At 48.6% G+C, this 23,863-nt stretch overlaps 1 protein-coding gene across 6 annotated transcripts in view; it reads left to right on the forward strand.

The window, feature by feature from the left end:
• The window catches only part of LOC144933004 (thrombospondin type-1 domain-containing protein 7A-like), a 576,967-nt gene that overhangs the window by 401,893 nt on the left and 151,211 nt on the right, over positions 1-23,863 (forward strand). For all 6 annotated transcript variants that reach the window (XM_078857465.1, XM_078857438.1, XM_078857456.1 and 3 more), the window contains one exon: positions 23,280-23,409. In XM_078857465.1, coding sequence (XP_078713591.1) covers positions 23,280-23,409 — 130 coding nt within the window. The remainder of the gene's footprint in view (positions 1-23,279; positions 23,410-23,863) is intronic.

Genomic DNA, 23,863 nt, shown 5'->3' on the forward strand with positions numbered 1-23,863 from the left:
TGTGTGAGTCTGAGAGTGTGTGAGTCTGAGAGTGTGAGAGTGAGTGTGTGTGTGTGTGAGTGAGAGTGTGAGCGTGAGTGTGTGTGTGAGTCTGAGAGTGAGTATGTGTGTGAGTCTGAGAGTGTGAGTGTGTGTATGTGAGTCTGAGAGTGTGAGAGTGTGAGAGTGAGTGTATGTGTGTGAGTCTGAGAGTGAGTGTGTGTGTGAGTCTGAGAGTGTGAGAGTGAGTGTGTGTGAGTCTGAGAGTGGGAGGGTGAGTGTGTGTGTGTGAGTCTGAGATTGTGAGTGTGAGTGTGTGAGTCTGACAGTGTAAGGGTGAGTGTGTGTGTTTGAGTCTGAGAGTGTGAGAGTGAGTGTGTGGGTCTGAGAGTGTGAGGGTGAGTGTGTGTGAGTCTGAGAGTGTGAGAGTGTGTGTGTGTGAGTCTGAGAGTGTGAGAGTGAGTGTGTGTGTGTGTTAGTCTGAGAGTGTGAGAGTGAGTGTGTGTATGAGTCTGAGAGTGTGAGGGTGAGTATGTATGCGAGTCTGAAAGTGTGAGAGTGAGTGTGTGTGTATGAGTCTGACAGTGTGAGGGTGAGTGTGTGTCAGTCTGAGAGTGTGAGTGTGTGTGTGTGAGTCTGAGAGTGTGAGAGTGAGTGTATGTGTGAGTCTGAGAGTGTGAGATGGAGTGTGTGTGTGTGAGTCTGAGAGTGTGTGAGTCTGAGAGTGTGAGAGTGAGTGTGTGTGTGTGTGAGTGAGAGTGTGAGCGTGAGTGTGTGTGTGAGTCTGAGAGTGAGTATGTGTGTGAGTCTGAGAGTGTGAGTGTGTGTATGTGAGTCTGAGAGTGTGAGAGTGTGAGAGTGAGTGTATGTGTGTGAGTCTGAGAGTGAGTGTGTGTGTGAGTCTGAGAGTGTGAGAGTGAGTGTGTGTGAGTCTGAGAGTGGGAGGGTGAGTGTGTGTGTGTGAGTCTGAGATTGTGAGTGTGAGTGTGTGAGTCTGACAGTGTAAGGGTGAGTGTGTGTGTTTGAGTCTGAGAGTGTGAGAGTGAGTGTGTGGGTCTGAGAGTGTGAGGGTGAGTGTGTGTGAGTCTGAGAGTGTGAGAGTGTGTGTGTGTGAGTCTGAGAGTGTGAGAGTGAGTGTGTGTGTGTGTTAGTCTGAGAGTGTGAGAGTGAGTGTGTGTATGAGTCTGAGAGTGTGAGGGTGAGTATGTGTGCGAGTCTGAAAGTGTGAGAGTGAGTGTGTGTGTATGAGTCTGACAGTGTGAGGGTGAGTGTGTGTCAGTCTGAGAGTGTGAGTGTGTGTGTGTGAGTCTGAGAGTGTGAGAGTGAGTGTGTGGGTATGTGAGTCTGATAATTTGAGAGTGAGTGTGTCAGTCTGAGAGTGTGAGAGTAAGTGTGTGTGTGAGTCTGAGAGTGTGAGAGTGAGTGTGTGTGTGAGTCTGAGAGTGTGAATGTGTGTGTGTGAGTCTGAGAGTGTGAGATTGAGTGTGTGTGAGAGTGAGTGTGTGTGTGTGTGAATCTGAGTGTGAGTGTCAGTGTATGTGTGTGTGAGTCTGAGAGTGTGAGGGTGAGTGTGTGTGTGAGTCGGAGTGTGAGTGGGTGTGTGTGAGTCTGAGAGTGTGAGAGTGACTGTATGTGTGTGAGTCTGAGAGTGTGAGATTGAGTGTATGTGTGTGTGAGAGTGAGTGTGTGTGTGAGTCTGAGAGTGTGAGAGTGAGTGTGTGTGAGTCTGAGAGTGTGAGGGTGAGTGTGTGTGTGCGAGTCTGAGATTGTAAGGTCGGTGTGTGTGTGAGTCTGAGAGTGTGAGTGTGTGAGTCTGACAGTGTGAGGGTGAGTGTGTGTGTTTGAGTCTGAGAGTGTGAGAGTGAGTGTGTGAGTCTGAGAGTGTGAGGGTGAGTGTGTGTGAGTCTGAGAGTGTGAGAGTGAGTGTGTGTGTGTGAGTCTGAGAGTGTGAGAGTGAGTGTATGTGTGAGTCTGAGAGTGTGAGATGGAGTGTGTGTGTGTGAGTCTGAGAGTGTGTGAGTCTGAGAGTGTGAGAGTGAGTGTGTGTGTGTGTGAGTGAGAGTGTGAGCGTGAGTGTGTGTGTGAGTCTGAGAGTGAGTGTATGTGTGTGAGTCTGAGAGTGTGAGTGTGTGTATGTGAGTCTGAGAGTGTGAGAGTGTGAGTGTATGTGTGTGAGTCTGAGAGTGAGTGTGTGTGTGAGTCTGAGAGTGTGAGAGTGAGTGTGTGTGAGTCTGAGAGTGGGAGGGTGAGTGTGTGTGTGTGAGTCTGAGATTGTGAGTGTGAGTGTGTGAGTCTGACAGTGTAAGGGTGAGTGTGTGTGTTTGAGTCTGAGAGTGTGAGAGTGAGTGTGTGGGTCTGAGAGTGTGAGGGTGAGTGTGTGTGAGTCTGAGAGTGTGAGAGTGTGTGTGTGTGAGTCTGAGAGTGTGAGAGTGAGTGTGTGTGTGTGTTAGTCTGAGAGTGTGAGAGTGAGTGTGTGTATGAGTCTGAGAGTGTGAGGGTGAGTATGTGTGCGAGTCTGAAAGTGTGAGAGTGAGTGTGTGTGTATGAGTCTGACAGTGTGAGGGTGAGTGTGTGTCAGTCTGAGAGTGTGAGTGTGTGTGTGTGAGTCTGAGAGTGTGAGAGTGAGTGTGTGGGTATGTGAGTCTGATAATTTGAGAGTGAGTGTGTCAGTCTGAGAGTGTGAGAGTAAGTGTGTGTGTGAGTCTGAGAGTGTGAGAGTGAGTGTGTGTGTGAGTCTGAGAGTGTGAATGTGTGTGTGTGAGTCTGAGAGTGTGAGATTGAGTGTGTGTGAGAGTGAGTGTGTGTGTGTGTGAATCTGAGTGTGAGTGTCAGTGTATGTGTGTGTGAGTCTGAGAGTGTGAGGGTGAGTGTGTGTGTGAGTCGGAGTGTGAGTGGGTGTGTGTGAGTCTGAGAGTGTGAGAGTGACTGTATGTGTGTGAGTCTGAGAGTGTGATATTGAGTGTATGTGTGTGTGAGAGTGAGTGTGTGTGTGAGTCTGAGAGTGAGTGTGTGTGTTTGAGTCTGAGAGTGTGAGAGTGAGTGTGTGAGTCTGAGAGTGTGAGGGTGAGTGTGTGTGAGTCTGAGAGTGTGAGAGTGAGTGTGTGTGTGTGAGTCTGAGAGTGTGAGAGTGAGTGTGTGTGTGTGAGTCTGAGAGTGTGAGGGTGAGTGTGTGAGTCTGAGAGTGTGTGAGTCTGAGAGTGTGAGAGTGAGTGTGTGTGTGTGAGTCTGAGAGTGTGAGAGTGAGTGTGTGTGTTTGAGTCTGAGAGTGTGAGAGTGAGTGTGTGAGTCTGAGAGTGTGTGAGTCTGAGAGTGTGAGAGTGAGTGTGTGTGTGAGTCTGAGAGTGTGAGAGTGAGTGTGTGTGTTTGAGTCTGAGAGTGTGAGAGTGAGTGTTTGAGTCTGAGAGTGTGTGAGTCTGAGAGTGTGAGAGTGAGTGTGTGTGTGAGTCTGAGAGTGTGAGAGTGAGTGTGTGTGTGAGTCTGAGAGTGTGAGGGTGAGTGAGTGTGCGAGTCTGAAAGTGTGAGTGAGTGTGTGTGTATGAGTCTGACAGTGTGAGGGTGAGTGTGTGTGAGTCTGAGAGTGTGAGAGTGTGTGTGTGAGTCTGAGAGTGTGAGAGTGAGTGTGTGTGTGAGTCTGAGAGTGTGAGAGTGAGTGTGTGTGTGAGTCTGAGAGTGTGAGAGTGAGTGTGTGGGTCTGAGAGTGTGAGTGTGTGTGAGTCTGAGAGTGTGAGAGTGTGTGTGTGTGAGTCTGAGAGTGTGAGAGTGAGTGTGTGTGTGTGTTAGTCTGAGAGTGTGAGAGTGAGTGGGTGTATGAGTCTGAGAGTGTGAGGGTGAGTATGTGTGCGAGTCTGAAAGTGTGAGAGTGAGTGTGTGTGTGTGTATGAGTCTGACAGTGTGAGGGTGAGTGTGAATCAGTCTGAGAGTGTGAGTGTGTGTGTGTGAGTCTGAGAGTGTGAGAGTGAGTGTGTGTGTATGTGAGTCTGATAGTTTGAGAGTGAGTGTGTCAGTCTGAGAGTGTGAGAGTAAGTGTGTGTGTGAGTCTGAGAGTGTGAGAGTGAGTGTGTGTGTGAGTCTGAGAGTGTGAATGTGTGTGTGTGAGTCTGAGAGTGTGAGATTGAGTGTGTGTGAGAGTGAGTGTGTGTGTGTGTGTGAATCTGAGTGTGAGTGTCAGTGTATGTGTGTGTGAGTCTGAGAGTGTGAGGGTGAGTGTGTGTGTGAGTCGGAGAGTGAGTGGGTGTGTGTGAGTCTGAGAGTGTGAGATTGACTGTATGTGTGTGAGTCTGAGAGTGTGAGATTGAGTGTATGTGTGTGTGAGAGTGAGTGTGTGTGTGAGTCTGAGAGTGTGAGAGTGAGTGTGTGTGAGTCTGAGAGTGTGAGGGTGAGTGTGTGTGTGCGAGTCTGAGATTGTAAGGTCGGTGTGTGTGTGAGTCTGAGAGTGTGAGTGTGTGAGTCTGACAGTGTGAGGGTGAGTGTGTGTGTTTGAGTCTGAGAGTGTGAGAGTGAGTGTGTGAGTCTGAGAGTGTGAGGGTGAGTGTGTGTGAGTCTGAGAGTGTGAGAGTGAGTGTGTGTGTGTGAGTCTGAGAGTGTGAGAGTGAGTGTGTGTGTGAGTCTGAGAGTGTGAGGGTGAGTGTGTGAGTCTGAGAGTGTGAGAGTGAGTGTGTGTGTTTGAGTCTGAGAGTGTGAGAGTGAGTGTGTGAGTCTGAGAGTGTGTGAGTCTGAGAGTGTGAGAGTGAGTGTGTGTGTGTGAGTCTGAGAGTGTGAGAGTGAGTGTGTGTGTTTGAGTCTGAGAGTGTGAGAGTGAGTGTGTGAGTCTGAGAGTGTGTGAGTCTGAGAGTGTGAGAGTGAGTGTGTGTGTGAGTCTGAGAGTGTGAGAGTGAGTGTGTGTGTGTGAGTCTGAGAGTGTGAGAGTGAGTGTGTGTGTGAGTCTGAGAGTGTGAGAGTGAGTGTGTGTGTGAGTCTGAGAGTGTGAGGGTGAGTGAGTGTGCGAGTCTGAAAGTGTGAGTGAGTGTGTGTGTGAGTCTGAGAGTGTGAGAGTGAGTGTATGTGTGAGTCTGAGAGTGTGAGATGGAGTGTGTGTGTGTGAGTCTGAGAGTGTGTGAGTCTGAGAGTGTGAGAGTGAGTATGTGTGTGAGTGAGAGTGTGAGCGTGAGTGTGTGTGTGAGTCTGAGAGTGAGTGTATGTGTGTGAGTCTGAGAGTGTGAGTGTGTGTGTGTGTATGTGAGTCTGAGAGTGTGAGAGTTTGAGAGTGAGTGTATGTGTGTGAGTCTGAGAGTGAGTGTGTGTGTGAGTCTGAGAGTGTGAGAGTGAGTGTGTGTGAGTCTGAGAGTGGGAGGGTGAGTGTGTGTGTGTGAGTCTGAGATTGTGAGTGTGAGTGTGTGAGTCTGACAGTGTAAGGGTGAGTGTGTGTGTTTGAGTCTGAGAGTGTGAGAGTGAGTGTGTGGGTCTGAGAGTGTGAGGGTGAGTGTGTGTGAGTCTGAGAGTGTGAGAGTGTGTGTGTGTGAGTCTGAGAGTGTGAGAGTGAGTGTGTGTGTGTGAGTCTGAGAGTGTGAGAGTGAGTGTGTGTATGAGTCTGAGAGTGTGAGGGTGAGTATGTGTGCGAGTCTGAAAGTGTGAGAGTGAGTGTGTGTGTATGAGTCTGACAGTGTGAGGGTGAGTGTGTGTCAGTCTGAGAGTGTGAGTGTGTGTGTGTGAGTCTGAGAGTGTGAGAGTGAGTGTGTGTGTATGTGAGTCTGATAATTTGAGAGTGAGTGTGTCAGTCTGAGAGTGTGAGAGTAAGTGTGTGTGTGAGTCTGAGAGTGTGAGAGTGAGTGTGTGTGTGAGTCTGAGAGTGTGAATGTGTGTGTGTGAGTCTGAGAGTGTGAGATTGAGTGTGTGTGAGAGTGAGTGTGTGTGTGTGTGAATCTGAGTGTGAGTGTCAGTGTATGTGTGTGTGAGTCTGAGAGTGTGAGGGTGAGTGTGTGTGTGAGTCGGAGTGTGAGTGGGTGTGTGTGAGTCTGAGAGTGTGAGAGTGACTGTATGTGTGTGAGTCTGAGAGTGTGAGATTGAGTGTATGTGTGTGTGAGAGTGAGTGTGTGTGTGAGTCTGAGAGTGTGAGAGTGAGTGTGTGTGAGTCTGAGAGTGTGAGGGTGAGTGTGTGTGTGCGAGTCTGAGATTGTAAGGTCGGTGTGTGTGTGAGTCTGAGAGTGTGAGTGTGTGAGTCTGACAGTGTGAGGGTGAGTGTGTGTGTTTGAGTCTGAGAGTGTGAGAGTGAGTGTGTGAGTCTGAGAGTGTGAGGGTGAGTGTGTGTGAGTCTGAGAGTGTGAGAGTGAGTGTGTGTGTGTGAGTCTGAGAGTGTGAGAGTGAGTGTGTGTGTGTGAGTCTGAGAGTGTGAGGGTGAGTGTGTGAGTCTGAGAGTGTGTGAGTCTGAGAGTGTGAGAGTGAGTGTGTGTGTGTGAGTCTGAGAGTGTGAGAGTGAGTGTGTGTTTGAGTCTGAGAGTGTGAGAGTGAGTGTGTGAGTCTGAGAGTGTGTGAGTCTGAGAGTGTGAGAGTGAGTGTGTGTGTGAGTCTGAGAGTGTGAGAGTGAGTGTGTGTGTTTGAGTCTGAGAGTGTGAGAGTGAGTGTGTGAGTCTGAGAGTGTGTGAGTCTCAGAGTGTGAGAGTGAGTGTGTGTGTGAGTCTGAGAGTGTGAGAGTGAGTGTGTGTGTGAGTCTGAGAGTGTGAGGGTGAGTGAGTGTGCGAGTCTGAAAGTGTGAGTGAGTGTGTGTGTATGAGTCTGACAGTGTGAGGGTGAGTGTGTGTGAGTCTGAGAGTGTGAGAGTGTGTGTGTGAGTCTGAGAGTGTGAGAGTGAGTGTGTGTGTGAGTCTGAGAGTGTGAGAGTGAGTGTGTGTGTGAGTCTGAGAGTGTGAGAGTGAGTGTGTGGGTCTGAGAGTGTGAGTGTGTGTGAGTCTGAGAGTGGGAGAGTGTGTGTGTGTGAGTCTGAGAGTGTGAGAGTGAGTGTGTGTGTGTGTTAGTCTGAGAGTGTGAGAGTGAGTGTGTGTATAAGTCTGAGAGTGTGAGGGTGAGTATGTGTGCGAGTCTGAAAGTGTGAGAGTGAGTGTGTGTGTATGAGTCTGACAGTGTGAGGGTTAGTGTGAATCAGTCTGAGAGTGTGAGTGTGTGTGTGTGAGTCTGAGAGTGTGAGAGTGAGTGTGTGTGTATGTGAGTCTGATAGTTTGAGAGTGAGTGTGTGTGTGAGTCTGAGAGTGTGAATGTGTGTGTGTGAGTCTGAGAGTGTGAGATTGAGTGTGTGTGAGAGTGAGTGTGTGTGTGTGTGTGAATCTGAGTGTGAGTGTCAGTGTATGTGTGTGTGAGTCTGAGAGTGTGAGGGTGAGTGTGTGTGTGAGTCGGAGAGTGAGTGGGTGTGTGTGAGTCTGAGAGTGTGAGAGTGACTGTATGTGTGTGAGTCTGAGAGTGTGAGATTGAGTGTATGTGTGTGTGAGAGTGAGTGTGTGTGTGAGTCTGAGAGTGTGAGAGTGAGTGTGTGTGAGTCTGAGAGTGTGAGGGTGAGTGTGTGTGTGCGAGTCTGAGATTGTAAGGTCGGTGTGTGTGTGAGTCTTAGAGTGTGAGTGTGTGAGTCTGACAGTGTGAGGGTGAGTGTGTGTGTTTGAGTCTGAGAGTGTGAGAGTGAGTGTGTGAGTCTGAGAGTGTGAGGGTGAGTGTGTGTGAGTCTGAGAGTGTGAGAGTGAGTGTGTGTGTGTGAGTCTGAGAGTGTGAGAGTGAGTGTGTGTGTGAGTCTGAGAGTGTGAGGGTGAGTGTGTGAGTCTGAGAGTGTGTGAGTCTGAGAGTGTGAGAGTGAGTGTGTGTGTGTGAGTCTGATAGTGTGAGAGTGAGTGTGTGTGTTTGAGTCTGAGAGTGTGAGAGTGAGTGTGTGAGTCTGAGAGTGTGTGAGTCTGAGAGTGTGAGAGTGAGTGTGTGTGTGTGAGTCTGAGAGTGAGTGTGTGTGTTTGAGTCTGAGAGTGTGAGAGTGAGTGTGTGAGTCTGAGAGTGTGTGAGTCTGAGAGTGTGAGAGTGAGTGTGTGTGTGTGAGTCTGAGAGTGTGAGAGTGAGTGTGTGTGTGTGAGTCTGAGAGTGTGAGAGTGAGTGTGTGTGTGAGTCTGAGAGTGTGAGAGTGAGTGTGTGTGTGAGTCTGAGAGTGTGTGGGTGAGTGAGTGTGCGAGTCTGAAAGTGTTAGTGAGTGTGTGTGTATGAGTCTGACAGTGTGAGGGTGAGTGTGTGTGAGTCTGAGAGTGTGAGAGTGTGTGTGTGAGTCTGAGAGTGTGAGAGTGAGTGTGTGTGTGAGTCTGAGAGTGTGAGGGTGAGTGTGTGTGAGTCTGAGAGTGTGAATGTGAGTGTGTGTGTGTGAGTCTGAGAGTGTGAGAGTGAGTGTGTCAGTCTGAGAGTGTAAGAGTGAGTGTGTGTATGAGTCTGAGAGTGTGAGTGTGTGTGTGTGAGTCTGAGATTGTGAGAGTGAATGTGTGTGTGAGTTTGAGAGTGTGAGAGTGAGTGTGTGTGAGTCTGAGAGTGTGAGTGTGTGTGTGTGAGTCTGAGAGTGTGAGAGTGAGTGTGTCAGTCTGAGAGTGTAAGAGTGAGTGTGTGTATGAGTCTGAGAGTGTGAGAATGTGTGTGTGAGTCTGAGATTGTGAGAGTGAATGTGTGTGTGAGTTTGAGAGTGTGAGAGTGAGTGTGTGTGAGTCTGAGAGTGTGAGTGTGTGTGTGTGAGTTTGAGATTGTGAGGGTGAGTGTGTGTGTGAGTTTGAGAGTGTGAGTGTGTGAGTCTGACAGTGTGAGCGTGAGTGTGTATGTTTGAGTCTGAGAGTGTGAGAATGAGTGTGTGTGTGTGTCAGTCTGAGAGTGTAAGAGTGAGTGTGTGTGTGTGTGAGTCTGAGAGTGTGAGAGTGAGTGTGTGTGTATGAGTCTGACAGTGTGAGGGTGAGTGTGTGTCAGTCTGAGAGTGTGAGAGTGTGTGTGTGAGTCTGAGAGTGTGATATGAGTGTGTGTGTATGTGAGTCTGAGAGTGTGAGAGTGAGTGTGTCAGTCTGAGAGTGTGAGAGTGAGTGTGTGAGTCTGAGAGTGTGAGAGTGAGTGTGTGTGTGTGCGTGTGAATCTGAGTGTGAGTGTATGTGTGTGTGAGTCTGAGAGTGTGAGGGTGAGTGTGTGTGTGAGTCGGAGAGTGAGTGTGTGTGTGAGTCTGAGAGTGTGAGAGTGAGTGTGTGTGAGTCTGAGAGTGTGAGAGTGAGTGTGTGTGAGTCTGAGAGTGTGAGAGTGAGTGTGTGTGTGAGTCTGAGTGTCAGTGTATGTGTGTGTGAGTCTGAGTGTGAGTGTCAGTGTATGTGTGTGTGAATCTGAGAGTGTGAGGGTGAGTGTGTGTGTGAGTCTGAGATTGTGAGAGTGAGTGTGTGTGAGTCTGAGAGTGTGAGAGTGAGCGGGTGTGTGTGAGTCTGTGAGTGTGATGGTGAGTGTGTGTGTGAGTCGGAGAGTGAGTGTGTGTGTGAGTCTGAGAGTGTGAGAGTGTGTGTGAGTCTGAGAGTGTGAGAGTGTGTGTGAGTCTGAGATTGTGAGGGTGAGTGTCTGTGTGAGTCGGAGAGTGAGTGTGTGTGTGAGTCTGAGAGTGTGAGAGTGAGTGTGTGTGAGTCTGAGAGTGTGAGAGTGAGTGTGTGTGAGTCTGAGAGTGTGCGAGTGAGTGTGTGTGTGTGTGAGTCTGAGTGTCAGTGTATGTGTGTGTGAGTCTGAGTGTGAGTGTCAGTGTATGTGTGTGTGAATCTGAGAGTGTGAGATTGAGTGTGCGTGTGTGAGTCTGAGAGTGTGAGGTTGAGTGTATGTGTGTGAGAGTGAGTGTGTGTGTGAGTCTGAGAGTGTGAGAGTGAGTGTGTGTGAGTCTGAGAGTGTGAGAGTGAGCGGGTGTGTGTGAGTCTGAGAGTGTGATGGTGAGTGTGTGTGTGAGTCGGAGAGTGAGTGTGTGTGTGAGTCTGAGAGTGTGAGAGTGTGTGTGAGTCTGAGAGTGTGAGAGTGTGTGTGAGTCTGAGATTGTGAGAGTGAGTGTGTGTGTGAGTCTGAGAGTGTGAGAGTGAGTGTGTGTGAGTCTGAGAGTGTGAGGGTGAGTGTGTGTGTGTGTATCTGAGAGTGTGAGAGTGAGTGTGTGTGTGTTTGTCTGAGAGTGTGAGAGTGAATGTGTGTGTGAGTCTGAGAGTGTGAGTGTGTGTGTGTGAGTCTGAGAGTGTGAGAGTGAGTGTGTGTGTGAGTCTGAGAGTGTGAGAGTGAGTGTGTGTGTGAGTCTGAGAGTGTGAGGGTGAGTGAGTGTGCGAGTCTGAAAGTGAGTGAGTGTGTGTGTATGAGTCTGACAGTGTGAGGGTGAGTGTGTGTGAGTCTGAGAGTGTGAGAGTGTGTGTGTGAGTCTGAGAGTGTGAGAGTGAGTGTGTGTGTGAGTCTGAGAGTGTGAGGGTGAGTGTGTGTGAGTCTGAGAGTGTGAATGTGAGTGTGTGTGTGTGAGTCTGAGAGTGTGAGAGTGAGTGTGTCAGTCTGAGAGTGTAAGAGTGAGTGTGTGTATGAATCTGAGAGTGTGAGAGTGTGTGTGTGAGTCTGAGATAGTGAGAGTGAATGTGTGTGTGAGTTTGAGAGTGTGAGAGTGAGTGTGTGTGAGTCTGAGAGTGTGAGTGTGTGTGTGTGAGTCTGAGAGTGTGAGGGTGAGTGTGTCAGTCTGAGAGTGTAAGAGTGAGTGTGTGTATGAGTCTGAGAGTGTGAGTGTGTGTGTGTGAGTCTGAGATTGTGAGGGTGAGTGTGTGTGAGTTTGAGAGTGTGAGTGTGTGAGTCTGACAGTGTGAGCGTGAGTGTGTGTGTTTGAGTCTGAGAGTGTGAGAGTGAGTGTGTGTGTGTGTCAGTCTGAGAGTGTGAGAGTGAGTGTGTGTGTGTGAGTCTGAGAGTGTGAGAGTGAGTGTGTGTGTATGAGTCTGACAGTGTGAGGGTGAGTGTGTGTCAGTCTGAGAGTGTGAGAGTGTGTGTGTGAGTCTGAGAGTGTGATATGAGTGTGTGTGTATGTGAGTCTGAGAGTGTGAGAGTGAGTGTGTCAGTCTGAGAGTGTGAGAGTGAGTGTGTGAGTCTGAGAGTGTGAGAGTGAGTGTGTGTGTGTGTGTGAATCTGAGTGTGAGTGTATGTGTGTGTGAGTCTGAGAGTGTGAGGGTGAGTGTGTGTGTGAGTCGGAGAGTGTGAGTGTGTGTGTGTGAGTCTGAGATTGTGAGGGTGAGTGTGTGTGTGAGTTTGAGAGTGTGAGTGTGTGAGTCTGACAGTGTGAGCGTGAGTGTGTGTGTTTGAGTCTGAGAGTGTGAGAGTGAGTGTGTGTGTGTGTCAGTCTGAGAGTGTGAGAGTGAGTGTGTGTGTGTGAGTCTGAGAGTGTGAGAGTGAGTGTGTGTGTATGAGTCTGACAGTGTGAGGGTGAGTGTGTGTCAGTCTGAGAGTGTGAGAGTGTGTGTGTGAGTCTGAGAGTGTGATATGAGTGTGTGTGTATGTGAGTCTGAGAGTGTGAGAGTGAGTGTGTCAGTCTGAGAGTGTGAGAGTGAGTGTGTGAGTCTGAGAGTGTGAGAGTGAGTGTGTGTGTGTGTGTGAATCTGAGTGTGAGTGTATGTGTGTGTGAGTCTGAGAGTGTGAGGGTGAGTGTGTGTGTGAGTCGGAGAGTGAGTGTGTTTGTGAGTCTGAGAGTGTGAGAGTGAGTGTGTGTGAGTCTGAGAGTGTGAGAGTGAGTGTGTGTGAGTCTGAGAGTGTGAGAGTGAGTGTGTGTGTGAGTCTGAGTGTCAGTGTATGTGTGTGTGAGTCTGAGTGTGAGTGTCAGTGTATGTGTGTGTGAATCTGAGAGTGTGAGGGTGAGTGTGTGTGTGAGTCTGAGAGTGTGAGATTGAGTGTGCGTGTGTGAGTCTGAGAGTGTGAGGTTGAGTGTATGTGTGTGTGAGCGTGAGTGTGTGTGTGAGTCTGAGAGTGTGAGAGTGAGTGTGTGTGAGTCTGAGAGTGTGAGAGTGAGCGGGTGTGTGTGAGTCTGAGAGTGTGATGGTGAGTGTGTGTGTGAGTCGGAGAGTGAGTGTGTGTGTGAGTCTGAGAGTGTGTGTGAGTCTGAGAGTGTGAGAGTGAGTGTGTGTGAGTCTGAGAGTGTGTGAGTGAGTGTGTGTGTGAGTCTGAGTGTCAGTGTATGTGTGTGTGAGTCTGAGTGTGAGTGTCAGTGTATGTGTTTGTGAATCTGAGAGTGTGAGATTGAGTGTGCGTGTGTGAGTCTGAGAGTGTGAGGTTGAGTGTATGTGTGTGTGAGAGTGAGTGTGTGTGTGAGTCTGAGAGTGTGAGAGTGAGTGTGTGTGAGTCTGAGAGTGTGAGAGTGAGCGGGTGTGTGTGAGTCTGAGAGTGTGATGGTGAGTGTGTGTGTGAGTCAGAGAGTGAGTGTGTGTGTGAGTCTGAGAGTGTGAGAGTGTGTGTGAGTCTGAGAGTGTGAGAGTGTGTGTGAGTCTGAGATTGTGAGAGTGAGTGTGTGTGTGAGTCTGAGAGTGTGAGAGTGAGTGTGTGTGAGTCTGAGAGTGTGAGGGTGAGTGTGTGTGTGTGTTTCTGAGAGTGTGAGAGTGAGTGTGTGTGTGTGAGTCTGAGAGTGTGAGAGTGAATGTGTGTGTGAGTCTGAGAGTGTGAGTGTGTGTGTGTGAGTCTGAGAGTGTGAGAGTGAGTGTGTGTGTGTGAGTCTAAGAGTGTGAGAGTGAGTGTGTATGTGAGTCTGAGAGTGTGAGAGTGAGTGTGTGAGTCTGAGCGTGTGAGAGTGTGTGTGAGTCTGAGAGTGTGAGAGTGAGTGTGTGTGTGTGAGTCTGACAGTGTGAGGGTGAGTGTGTGTGTGTGAGAGTGTGAGTGTGTGTCAGTCTGTCTGGCAAAACAACCTCCTACCTCCTCGCGGTGCCGGACGGGCAACACTGTCGTGGACAGTGCTGTGGGAGGAAGGCCAATGCCTCATTGGCCTCTCCCCTCATGGCGTCTGTGACCACCACAGTTGCTACACGGGAGCTCTGGACGGGTGCGAGGGGCTGGTAACCCCTCCACCTTCAATTAATTACCACGAAACCACGACTTAAACATAAACCTGTAACAAATAAGCTTGTGCCGGAGGCCCCGGGGGGACAGGCATCTATGACGTCTCCTGGCCAAACCCCAATTGGCGGAGCCAGGAGATTGAATCTTCACCCTCGGGGCTCCTCCAGAAACAACGAAAAGCCATTATGGATGGCCACGTGGAATGTTCGAATGCTCACTGCGGAGGAGAGGTTGCCACTCCTTTGTCGGGAGCTGGACCGGTACCGCCTGGATCTCTGTGGCATTCAGGAGGTCCGGTGGACCGGTTCAGGTTCCTGCTACCATGAGGTGTGGACAGTCCTCTACTCGGGGCAGGAGACTGCCAAACAACAGGGTGTGGCTCTTCTTTTGAACAAAAGAATGAAGGGGGCGTGGGAGCGTGGCGGTGAGGTGTGGGAAGCTGTAAGCCCCAGGATACTTTGGGCTCGCCTTCCCATCAACAGGAGGCGAGGAGTGGTGGTCGTGGTTACTTATGCCCCCACCGAAGACGAACATCCGTGGAGGGATGCAGGCAAAGCCGATGAGTCAGATGCCTTCTATGACCTCCTGTCACAGGTGCTGGCTAAAGTGGCCACTCGGGACAGAGTTATCTTGTTGGGTGACTTCAATGCCCGAGTTGGTCATGATGCTGGCACCTGGTCTGGAGTGATTGGAAGGCATGGGCCAGATCAGCTCAATAACAACGGTAGGAGGCTGCTAGATTTTTGTGCAGCCCATGGGCTTGTAATTACCAACACGCTCTTCCGGCATCGGCGCATCCACACAACATCATGGACGCATGCCGGGTCCAAGCAAGAACATATACTGGACTACATAGTGACGGACCAGCGGATGCGAGCCCATGTCCTTGACACCAGGACCTACCGTGGAGCTGATCTGCCCTCTGACCATCGACTAGTCATCAGTAAGATGTGCCTGCCATTCTTCCACTCCGGTGGTGGGTGTACACCCAGGACCCCATTCCAACCTAAAGTGGCCTGGTCTCAGCTGATGAAAGTTGCAAGCGAAAATTTCATCATCGCTTGCAGCTGGGGTTGGCATCGTCCCCCACTCCTACTGCTGTCGAGGGTAAATGGGCGAGGTTTAGGAGTGTGACTCATGCAGAGGCAATGGCTGCTTTGGGTACGCGGTCCAGACCTCCCCAGAAACCCTGGCTGACAGAGGAGGTGTTCAGGTTAGTTGAGAAAAAGAGACAGGCCCACTCTCATCGGCTACAGCATCCCACGTCAGAGAATGAGGAGGTTTACCACAGCCTTTGCTCGGAGGTTCGGAGAGCCGTAAGGCACTGCAAGGATGGGTGGTGGTCGGGGGTTGTTGAGGAGATAGAGTCTGCCTCAGTGGCCCGCGATCACAAATCACTGTTAAATTCCATCAAAAAAGTAACCTGCAGCGCCACACCTATTACCATCATTAGGGGAAAAACGGTGATCCAATCTCCGACCCCTATGAACAGGTTTGCAGATTTGCTGAGCATTTCTATGAGGTCCTGGGGGAGGGGAAATCCCTCAGCCAGGAAAACATCATGGCACAAAGTGGGGATAACCCTGCTGAGGCTGCGGTGCCTCAAATATTGGAAGAGGTCACCACCTGTGAGTGGCTGGCTGAGGTGCCATCTGTTGAGGAAGTACTGCAGGCTATCCGGAGTCTGAGACTAGGAAAGGCACCGGGCAGAGATGATCTCCCAAGCGAAATGCTCAGGGAGGGTGGCGTTTGTGCATTACATCATAACAACAGACTGGACCACTGGACAGGTTCCGCAGGATTGGAAGGATGCCCTGGTGGTCCCCCTCTTTAAGAAGGGGGACCGCACAGACTGTAACAACTACAGGGGCATCTCACTCCTCGGTGTGCCGGGAAAGGTCCTGGCAAGGATTATTCAACATCGCCTTGCTAAGCACGCTGAGGAGGGGCTTGCGGAGCCCCAATGCGGTTTCAGAAAAGGGCGGTCCTGCACAGATGCCATATTTTCTGTCCGTCTGCTACAGCAGAGATGTAGGGAATTCCAACAAGACCTACATATCTGCTTTATTGACCTGGTCATGGCCTATGATACCATCAGTAGGCCTGGGCTCTGGGTTGTTCTTCGTGCTTTCGGAGTCCCTGACCCTCTGCTCACGATCATTAAGGACCTTCATGATGGTGAACGGACCCGGGTAAAACTACATGGCCGGGAGTCAGAGCCTTTCCCTGTACACCTTGGGGTGCGGCAGGGATGTCCTCTGGCTTCCACATTATTTAACATCCATTTTGACCGTGCAGTTCGTGAAGCCTTCAATAGCTGTACCGGGGGAATTTCCATTTGGTACAGATATAATGGGAGGCTGATCGATGCCCGGGTGCGATCAAGGGATGGCTCCCTATTGGTCAACCACGTAATGTATGCCGATGATTTGGTAATAGCTGCTCATTCAGAGGAGGAGTTGGAGACGCTGCTGCTGAGACTGGAGCGTGCCACTAAGAGGTGGGGCCTTACCATCAGCCCCACCAAAACTAAGCACCTGCCTGGGATATTTGTACCATCGGACATTCCACCCCCACAACTCCCAATCGGTGATGGGCAGTAGTGGAGAGAGAGTGGAGAGTTTCCCATACCTGGGCAGTGTGCTTATGACCGGCTCCAGTTTAACAGCAGAGGTCTCACTCCGAATCAGTCGAGCGGCAATATCTTTTCATCGGTTGCGTAACGCTGTGTGGAAGCTACCTGGTCTGTCGCTCCGCACGAAGCTTCAGGTCTTCTCGGCCACAGTCATTCCATCCCTTCTTTACGCTTGCGAAACGTGGACCCCCCTAATGGAGCATCTTCGCTGGTAGGAAACATTTTGGCTGGCCTGCCTACGATCCATCCTGGGTTTAACCAGGCTGGATTGTGTGAGGAGCTCACAAATCCTTGAAAGATCTGGGCAAAGTCCCATCGGTGAGCTCCTCCGGCAGGCAAGGCTGCGTTGGCTGGGTCATGTAGCCCGCATGCCCAGCCACCGCATGCCTAAACAGCTTTTGTTCGGCCGGATCGAGGGGGCTAAACGGGCACGGCACGGGCTAGAGAAGAGATGGAGTGATGTGGTACAGGAGGACGTGGAGCTGAGTGGACTTGCCGATGACTGGTACCAGCGGTGTCAAGATCGGCCTCTGTGGATGAGGCTCGTGAAGGACGCTACTAGGCAGTTGGAGGCAGTCGCCCTCCAACAACAACGGAGGGCGGAGGAGCGATGCTCACAACAAGTTGGTACAGTAGGGGGCACAGGTGGTGCATCAGCCAGTCATCTTGGTCATCTCGGTCAGTCAACCCGTGGCACCTGGGTCTGCCCCGTGACCTCCTGCCAGCGGGCGTTCGACACTTCACGTGGCCTCAAGGTGCACTTGGCCTCAAGGTGCACTTGGCCTGGCACAAGCGTCGTGGTGACGTCACCGCCACTTAGTGGCGAATGGCGGTTGTTGTTGTTGTGTGCGAGTCTGAGACTGTGAGAGTGAGTGTGTGTGTGTGAGTCTGAGAGTGAGTGTGTGTGTGTCTGAGAGTGTGAGAGTGAGTGTGTGTGTGTGAGTCTGAGAGTGAGTGTGTGTGAGTCTGAGAGTGAGTGTGTGTGAGTCTGAGAGTGTGAGAGTGAGTGTGTGTGTGAGTCTGAGAGTGAGTGTATGTGTGTGTGAGTCTTAGTTACCTATAGTGTTATACAGGTAGGAACAACAGGTTCCACATTGCCCACCAGGGATTATTTGTCTGTCTGTCGTGCATATCCGGAATTCCACCCACCCATGCACCTCCCCACGGAACACCGAGCTACGCCACGATTGGTTGACGATGTCGGGGAGGGTGGGGGGAAGGGTAAACACGCCCACTCATCCAACTGCCCCCCCCCCCGCTAAACGCCGCGCTGTCCAACCAAGTTCCTACCTGCCCACTCCGAAGGAACGTGTTTAATATTGTGTGGCAGGCAACGGCTGGTGATACAATGGTCTGCGTGGGTCTAGGGGGGTTAGTAGCGTGCTGTAGAAATAGAAACTGGAAATGTGAGTATGGGAGCAAGCTATGAAAGCAATTAAGATCCCTCCTCCCTGGCTCCTCCCCCCCTCTTACCCTATATAATCGCTTGTCACAAATAGCTCTCTCTATTCACTACAGTAATTTGCTGTGGCTGTTCCACCTGATGACGGAAGCTTGTGTTGCCTCTGAAACGTCGTGATTTAATATAGTTATTTTCATTTTATTATTTGTATTATTATTTGTATTTTTCATCTTAGTGACTTTACCGAAAGAACCAAGAGCATGGATCATTGGAGTCACGAAAACTTCAAATCTAGAATTGACAGTATTTGGTTAGAGTAATGGTAGAAGTTTGGAGGTAATGCGTTAGCATTTACTGAACATTTATAAGGGGTTTTATCTATGGTGAGCCCTCAACTTTGGGATAAGCCTTTATGTATTATCAAGCTAAAACATATCCATAAGGTATTAATGCCTTAAATCTCTTTGTTAAAGATGCCCACCTGTGTGCAATATGTATTCCCCAATACCTGTGTCCTAAAGAGGAAAAAAATATATAACAGGCATTGATTTGGGCAATGATCCTCCATAGGGGAGAAATAAAAGAAGGGCCCTTGCACAGTATCGCTTATAATATATTTTTTCCTCTTTTCGACAGTGTTGTTGGCGATTTTGTTTAGGTATTTTTATTTGTTCTTATGCCCCACTGCCAACGCAGCATCACAATTTGTTTGTGTACAATACAGGTCTATTGAGAACATTTTAATGACACTCGTGTCTCCAGTGATTAAAATGTCCATTTAATAAATATGTAGTGAGTCCAACTGAGTCGCAGACGTTATCTTGGGAGCAACACTATTTATTATACAACAGCATGCAACATAACACGATCTACACTCGGGTCTCGAATGCCCATCTAACCATGCTACGGCAGAACTAGACACAGTTCGCTATCCCGGTCCGGACCACAAGCTGGGTCCCGGACCGCGTGGCTAGAGGCTTCTCCTCTCCGACGTGGATCTTCGTACCACCAGCACACGAAGAACCTCGAACTCCTCACGAGGCTCTCGTTATCTGCCCCTGGGCTGGGGCTGACTCCGCCCTTCACCCCGCCCACCTTCCAGGTGTCTCAAGTTCTTTCGCGAAGGTTCCGGAGAGCTCTTTTGGATCACGTGACCACCTCGTGGCCCCCGTCCACCGGTGGCCCCCCTCCACCGGTGGCCCCCCTCCAATATCATTCATTCACGTGTCAGCAGGTCAACCAGCGTATCATGCCCCAACGTAACCCTGGCTGGCTGACACTCCCTCTTGCTCCCTCACCGGGAGCCCGCACCACACACTGCTCGTGATGTCTCCGCACTAACCAGCGCTCACCCAAGCCCCGCTAGAGCTGGTACTACACCCCATAACCTGGGCTGCCCATAATTACAACACATTATCTGCCGTGGCTTCATAAGCCCCCGCACCATACAGTGACAACCACAGTCACTACAAATATGAGTAATCTGGACTAAATTAGCAATGACTGATCTGGGAAAAAAATCCCAACTACAAAGCCAAGTAGCACATGGCACATTCTCCATTAATGGGAAGCATACCTCAGCCCTGTTCGTTTCAATATATAGTGCCATTATTTCATAAAGTTGAACTCCTTTATATATAGAATATCTGCCATTGACCTCTAACTACCAAAAGTCATTGGCCATGATGTGCATGACACTCTTAATGCCAGTGGCTGTTTTAGCTGGGCATGAGCTCTTGTTGAAGCCTCAGCATGGAATGTTGTATGCATGTACGTGTCTTACGGTCAGCACGGGTGTCATATTTGGCAACTTTCCAGTTCATCAGGCAAACCTACATGCTCATCTTCTGTGTGATCAAACTACTTGTGACCTTGTGCTATTTTGGATGTTAAGAGTTATGGTATTTCTGTGTTTCATTTGACCGGTGTTGTTGACATATCCTTCTTTTTGTGACCAGTCATCCTCCCAGTTCTTGTATGAAAGAAATTAACAAAAAACAGGAAGATGAAGGCTGATGTATGCAGTTGGGTATAAATATTTGTAATGTGGAAGTTTTACATTAGCCCTGTGATCTTTGTGGTGAAGTATAGCCAAACAACCCCAACGAACAAGAGCATGGGGAGGCCTTCTTCCAGCAATGGATTGACAAAGGCCTGTTTACTGTGAGCTTAACAGTGGAACATTAACGTTAAACCATTTTTTTGGTGTCTTTCGGTGAAGTCACGTAGATAGGTTAAAAGATTATAAAAAAATAGTACGACGTTTCGATCGCAACACAAGTGGTCATCATTAGATAAAGGGGGTTAGCTTCTAAAGGCAAATTGTTAAAAAGGTTTGAAATGGGCATAGCCCTTTTCCTCATAACGACCGCTTGTGTTGCGATCGAAACGTCATAGTTTTTTGTTATTTTCTTTGAACCTATCTACGTGAATTTACTGAAAGACCCAAAGAATATGAATTCCTGCAGTCACAAAAACTTTAAGTCAAGGTTAAACCATTTAATATGTGCTGTTTTGTTTTTGTTAGTGCTCATTCCTGTTTGGAGTGAGAGTGGATTTCAAGCGCATATTTGTAATTGTATACATTCCTACATGGAGTGAGAGTGGATTGCAAATTAATTTTTGTATTTGTATACATTCATGTACTATGCGTGTGTGTGCATTAGCTATTATCTCTTGAGTTGAAATTTCCAAGCACTGGGGGGATTCTGAATGGAGCGAAAACATCTGCAACTAAGCGAGTGGCTTGACATACGTTTACACTTTGGTTATGTGATGGTAATGGTACTGAGTAGCTTTCTTACGTAATTTGATCAGCTTTAATGATGCAGCTGTAGTATGCGCATTGTATTATGAACAGTTTATCTGCAATTTAAACACTGACAAGTACTCTACACACATGTTATAATAGTCATTAATAATTCGTCCCGATCATAATCTTTCATCTTTTGTCATCCATTCCTGGATGAAGGTCTTGTCGCACCACATTAGTTATGGTGGTTACTTTGCCATACTTTACCACGCTGGTCAGTCTCGGTTGGGGGAGGGGGTGGTGTGGCTCACGTTTGGTTCAGATATCACTCACCACTAGTGTTGGCCATGGTAAGGAATTTACCTCAAATTGCCGAGTTAAACGCACATTGATCTAATCACTGCACCTCCACTCCGGCCCTAATGTGTAATTATGGACATATTCACGTCACATAGATAGAAAAATAATAGATCACGACGTTTCGATCACATGTGTGTGTGTATACATGTGTAGTGAAATAGCGCTGACTGTTGTACAGCAGCTGCAACTGCAGATGGGCACTTAGCGCGCACACAGCGTAACCAGGCAGGTTGGAGCAACTGGGGCAAGGGTCATGGTAGACCTCGTGGGGAAGCCCCTGGAACCCTCTCGAGGGTTCGAGAAGGGAGACGCGGTTCGGGCAGAGCCAAGCCGCGCCGAGGGGAATATAAGCAGCGGAGAGCGAGTGCTCCGGGCTGCCAGGTCTGGGATTGGACTCGTCGTCGATGTCGTCGTCGCTGCCCTCGTCGCTGCCGCCTTCGCCCGATCATTGTACGGCCGGAGAGTAGTTGGCTGTGCCGGTCGACGCCGTCGGTGCAAAGTGGACAGGGTCGTGTCTGGGACGGGTCGCGCGGCAGCGTGGTCGTGAGAGAGAGGTTGCCCAAGTAGTGGTGTGAACTCGAACAACAATAAAAGGGGAGGATGGTGCCTTCTGCGACTACCTCGTCTCCGACTGAGTGTGTGTGTGTGACGCACACTACCCGCATGCACACACAAGCCTCGGGCGTCGCGCAGAAGAGAACGAGCAGAAGAGATGTACACATGAAATTACACATGTATGGGTAATCTTGCCGCTGGCTGGCACCAGCAGTATTAGAATCGGCTTTTGTTGAGACGACTCAAACAGAGAAACTGGCAGCAGGTTCCCTTCAGCAGGGCAACAGGAGGTAGAGGAGCAGCATTCACAATGATAAATAGAGCACGAGGTGGATAAAACACAGCGTGTTGGCACAGTGGAGACCACATGTGGTGCTACCGCCAATTCACTAGTCTGTTTACTCGTAACACCTGGGTTGATCTGGAGGCCTCCCATCAGCGATTCTTTGCAACTCCATGTGGCTTAAAGTGTATTTAGCCTGGCACAAGTGGGAGGCAGAGCTGCTACCACACTGCCAAGCCGCATTGGTCACACACTGAGGCCGGCATGGCTCCACTGGCTGGTGATTAATGATGTACTGCCCATTCATTCTCATTCTATATTTACTCCAATGGCTCACACCAGTTTCTGCAATTGGAGGCCATATTCCTGGCATTTGCCATTTTAGAGTGTCTGCCAATTCATAAATTGTAAACTTTTTAAAATTATCATCAGCCATGTTCTATCCACTACATCAAATGTCACACCCCATGGTCCCGCGATGCCACAATTCATCTCGCTTCCTCACATGAGCCGACTCATCACTATCTCTGCGGTGATCATCCCTCTCAAGTGCTATCGCTCCCCTGACTGCCATTGTCACCAGTCACTCCCGTTGGTCATCACCTCTTCCATTGATGTGTCTTGACAGTCAACAGCATGTCTTTAATTTGTGTTTGTTCTCTCGTCCATGTGTTCCCCTTTCTTGTCTTATTGTCTAATTTTCACATGCACCTCTCCACGCATATTGGTGTACTTTTCAGCTTTTTTTTACTTTCTTCACGATTGTAGTGGATGTTTGAGATCAATATTAGATTGAATAGATGAATCGTTTCAATATCACTCAAAACAGACCGTTATGTGCTGTGTTTTACTCGCCCTTCTCGGCAAACTGAATTTTCAGGTTCCTTCATGTTCGTATTTGAATTCAACATTGATCGTCAACCGTACCCTGCCAGGAAAATACATTCTAAAAAATATTTAGAAGTAAAAAGCCTTCCACACCCTTTTGTAATGAAGGCTTTCAGTTTTTACCAATGAAGGTTATGTAACCTTATCTAAGATTTCTCTCATATTTCTATATGGATACCCATACAGCACTTTCATAATTTATTAAAGTTAATTTCATTTTGAGATAGCATTAATAACTCCTTAGAAGTAAATTCAACTGTATTGAATGTTGTAGTTTGCATAATACAACGTGTCATAAAAATAAATGGTGTTATAATGATTGAGATGGTTAAAGTAATTTCTGCATTTAACGTGTTCTTAAGTACTCTTAGGTTTTTTCGGTAAAGTCACGTAGGTAAAAAATAATAGTAAGATAAAATAATAATAAATGAAAATAACTCTATTAAATCACGACGTTTAAGTACAGCATTATATAATGTAGACAGGTCAAAGTTTGTGCGTGCATGAAAGAGCAATGGGGCAGTGCTCATCTCTTTTAGAGGCCCTCACCTAAGATGGAATTGCCACAGTTCTGTTGCAGAGGTCAGTCTCCGTTTAAGACAAACACTGTTGACTTCTCACAAAGTGAGCAGCCCTGAGCCACTGGTGAAAATACGACTCTTCTATAGCAAATTCAAGTACCGTCGCCTAAACAAGCTCTCATATGTAATCATTCATTTGCACAATAGCATGAATTATGCAATCAATTTTCGAATCATCTTATTTGCATTAGTAATATAATGAATGTTACTTAATTGAAATCAGTGTTGCAACAACGCAATTACCTGTTACGATCGTAATGTTTATGACTGCAATCAATTAGCAAAGTATTTTAAACAGTGTTTCATAATTACCCATGAGATAACGCAAGGGAATATAGCATACATTTACATTGTTCCACATTACACCATGTTCCACTAAGACGGGCAGAGGTGTCCATGCATTGAACTGTAGCCTTGAAGCCACAAGGTAATACAGCAGATGGTATAAAAATGAGATTTGCAGTGTTCACGATGTTGATCGTAATAATGGTGATGTTGCTCACGGCCATCGATGTTGGTCCTGTTGAAGACTACTGGTAAAAGATTGATATGAGATGATGATATTGGTAATGGTGATGATTATCATAATGTTGTCTTGATGACAATGATGAAAGCGATAATGATGTCAATAATGGTGATGTTCTCAGTGGCAGTTTTGAATGTAATCGCCATTGGTAATGGCGATGGTGTTGCCAATATTGTCTTTAAATAGATGGTATTGATCATTATTCTTATGGCATGAATAGTTATGTTACCAAAGATTATGTTCAATCAAGCCTGTGTTCACACATGGCTTCTGTGCGTTACAGACGGCGTCCCGACACCGCGACAGTGGCGCTTTCGTGTGGTGATCCAGCGTGCCAGTGGCGGAGGACGGCCCTGTCCCAAGAGTCTTAGCGACATGAGGCCTTGCCCCACACGGCCCTGCCCTCAATACAGGTAATGCACTTGAACTTTGCCTACCCACGAACAAAAGTTGATGATTTCATATTTATCAACGGTTGCTGAGCACTTATTCAAAGGCCGAAAAAGGCAAGCGACCACCGACAAACAGCACTACTGAAGGTTATCATAGATCAGAGTTAAATTAAATACAATTTTACGTAATTTTGGGTGGGTGGAGGGGTAGAAAATTAGCATGCACAATTAAGAGAGTGCAAGTTTTGGCAGGAGCAGAGCACAGGGTAGATCAACACATCCAAAGTCATGGGTGCACAGGTTTACCAACTGCATCCGTCGTGCCTCATGCTCTGTTAACTTTGGCTCTGCGCTCCTTCTCCACGAGTCTGTGGCTTCGAAAGATTTTCCTGTATAGGTTGCATTTGATGCACATTTAGGCGAGAATGAGTTTAAACCCCCGTTGACTTTGCGAACATCCCAAAGCAGGACAATC

This window comes from Lampetra fluviatilis, chromosome 1 (genome assembly GCF_964198595.1).
Source record: "Lampetra fluviatilis chromosome 1, kcLamFluv1.1, whole genome shotgun sequence".
Lineage (NCBI taxonomy): Eukaryota > Metazoa > Chordata > Hyperoartia > Petromyzontiformes > Petromyzontidae > Lampetra > Lampetra fluviatilis.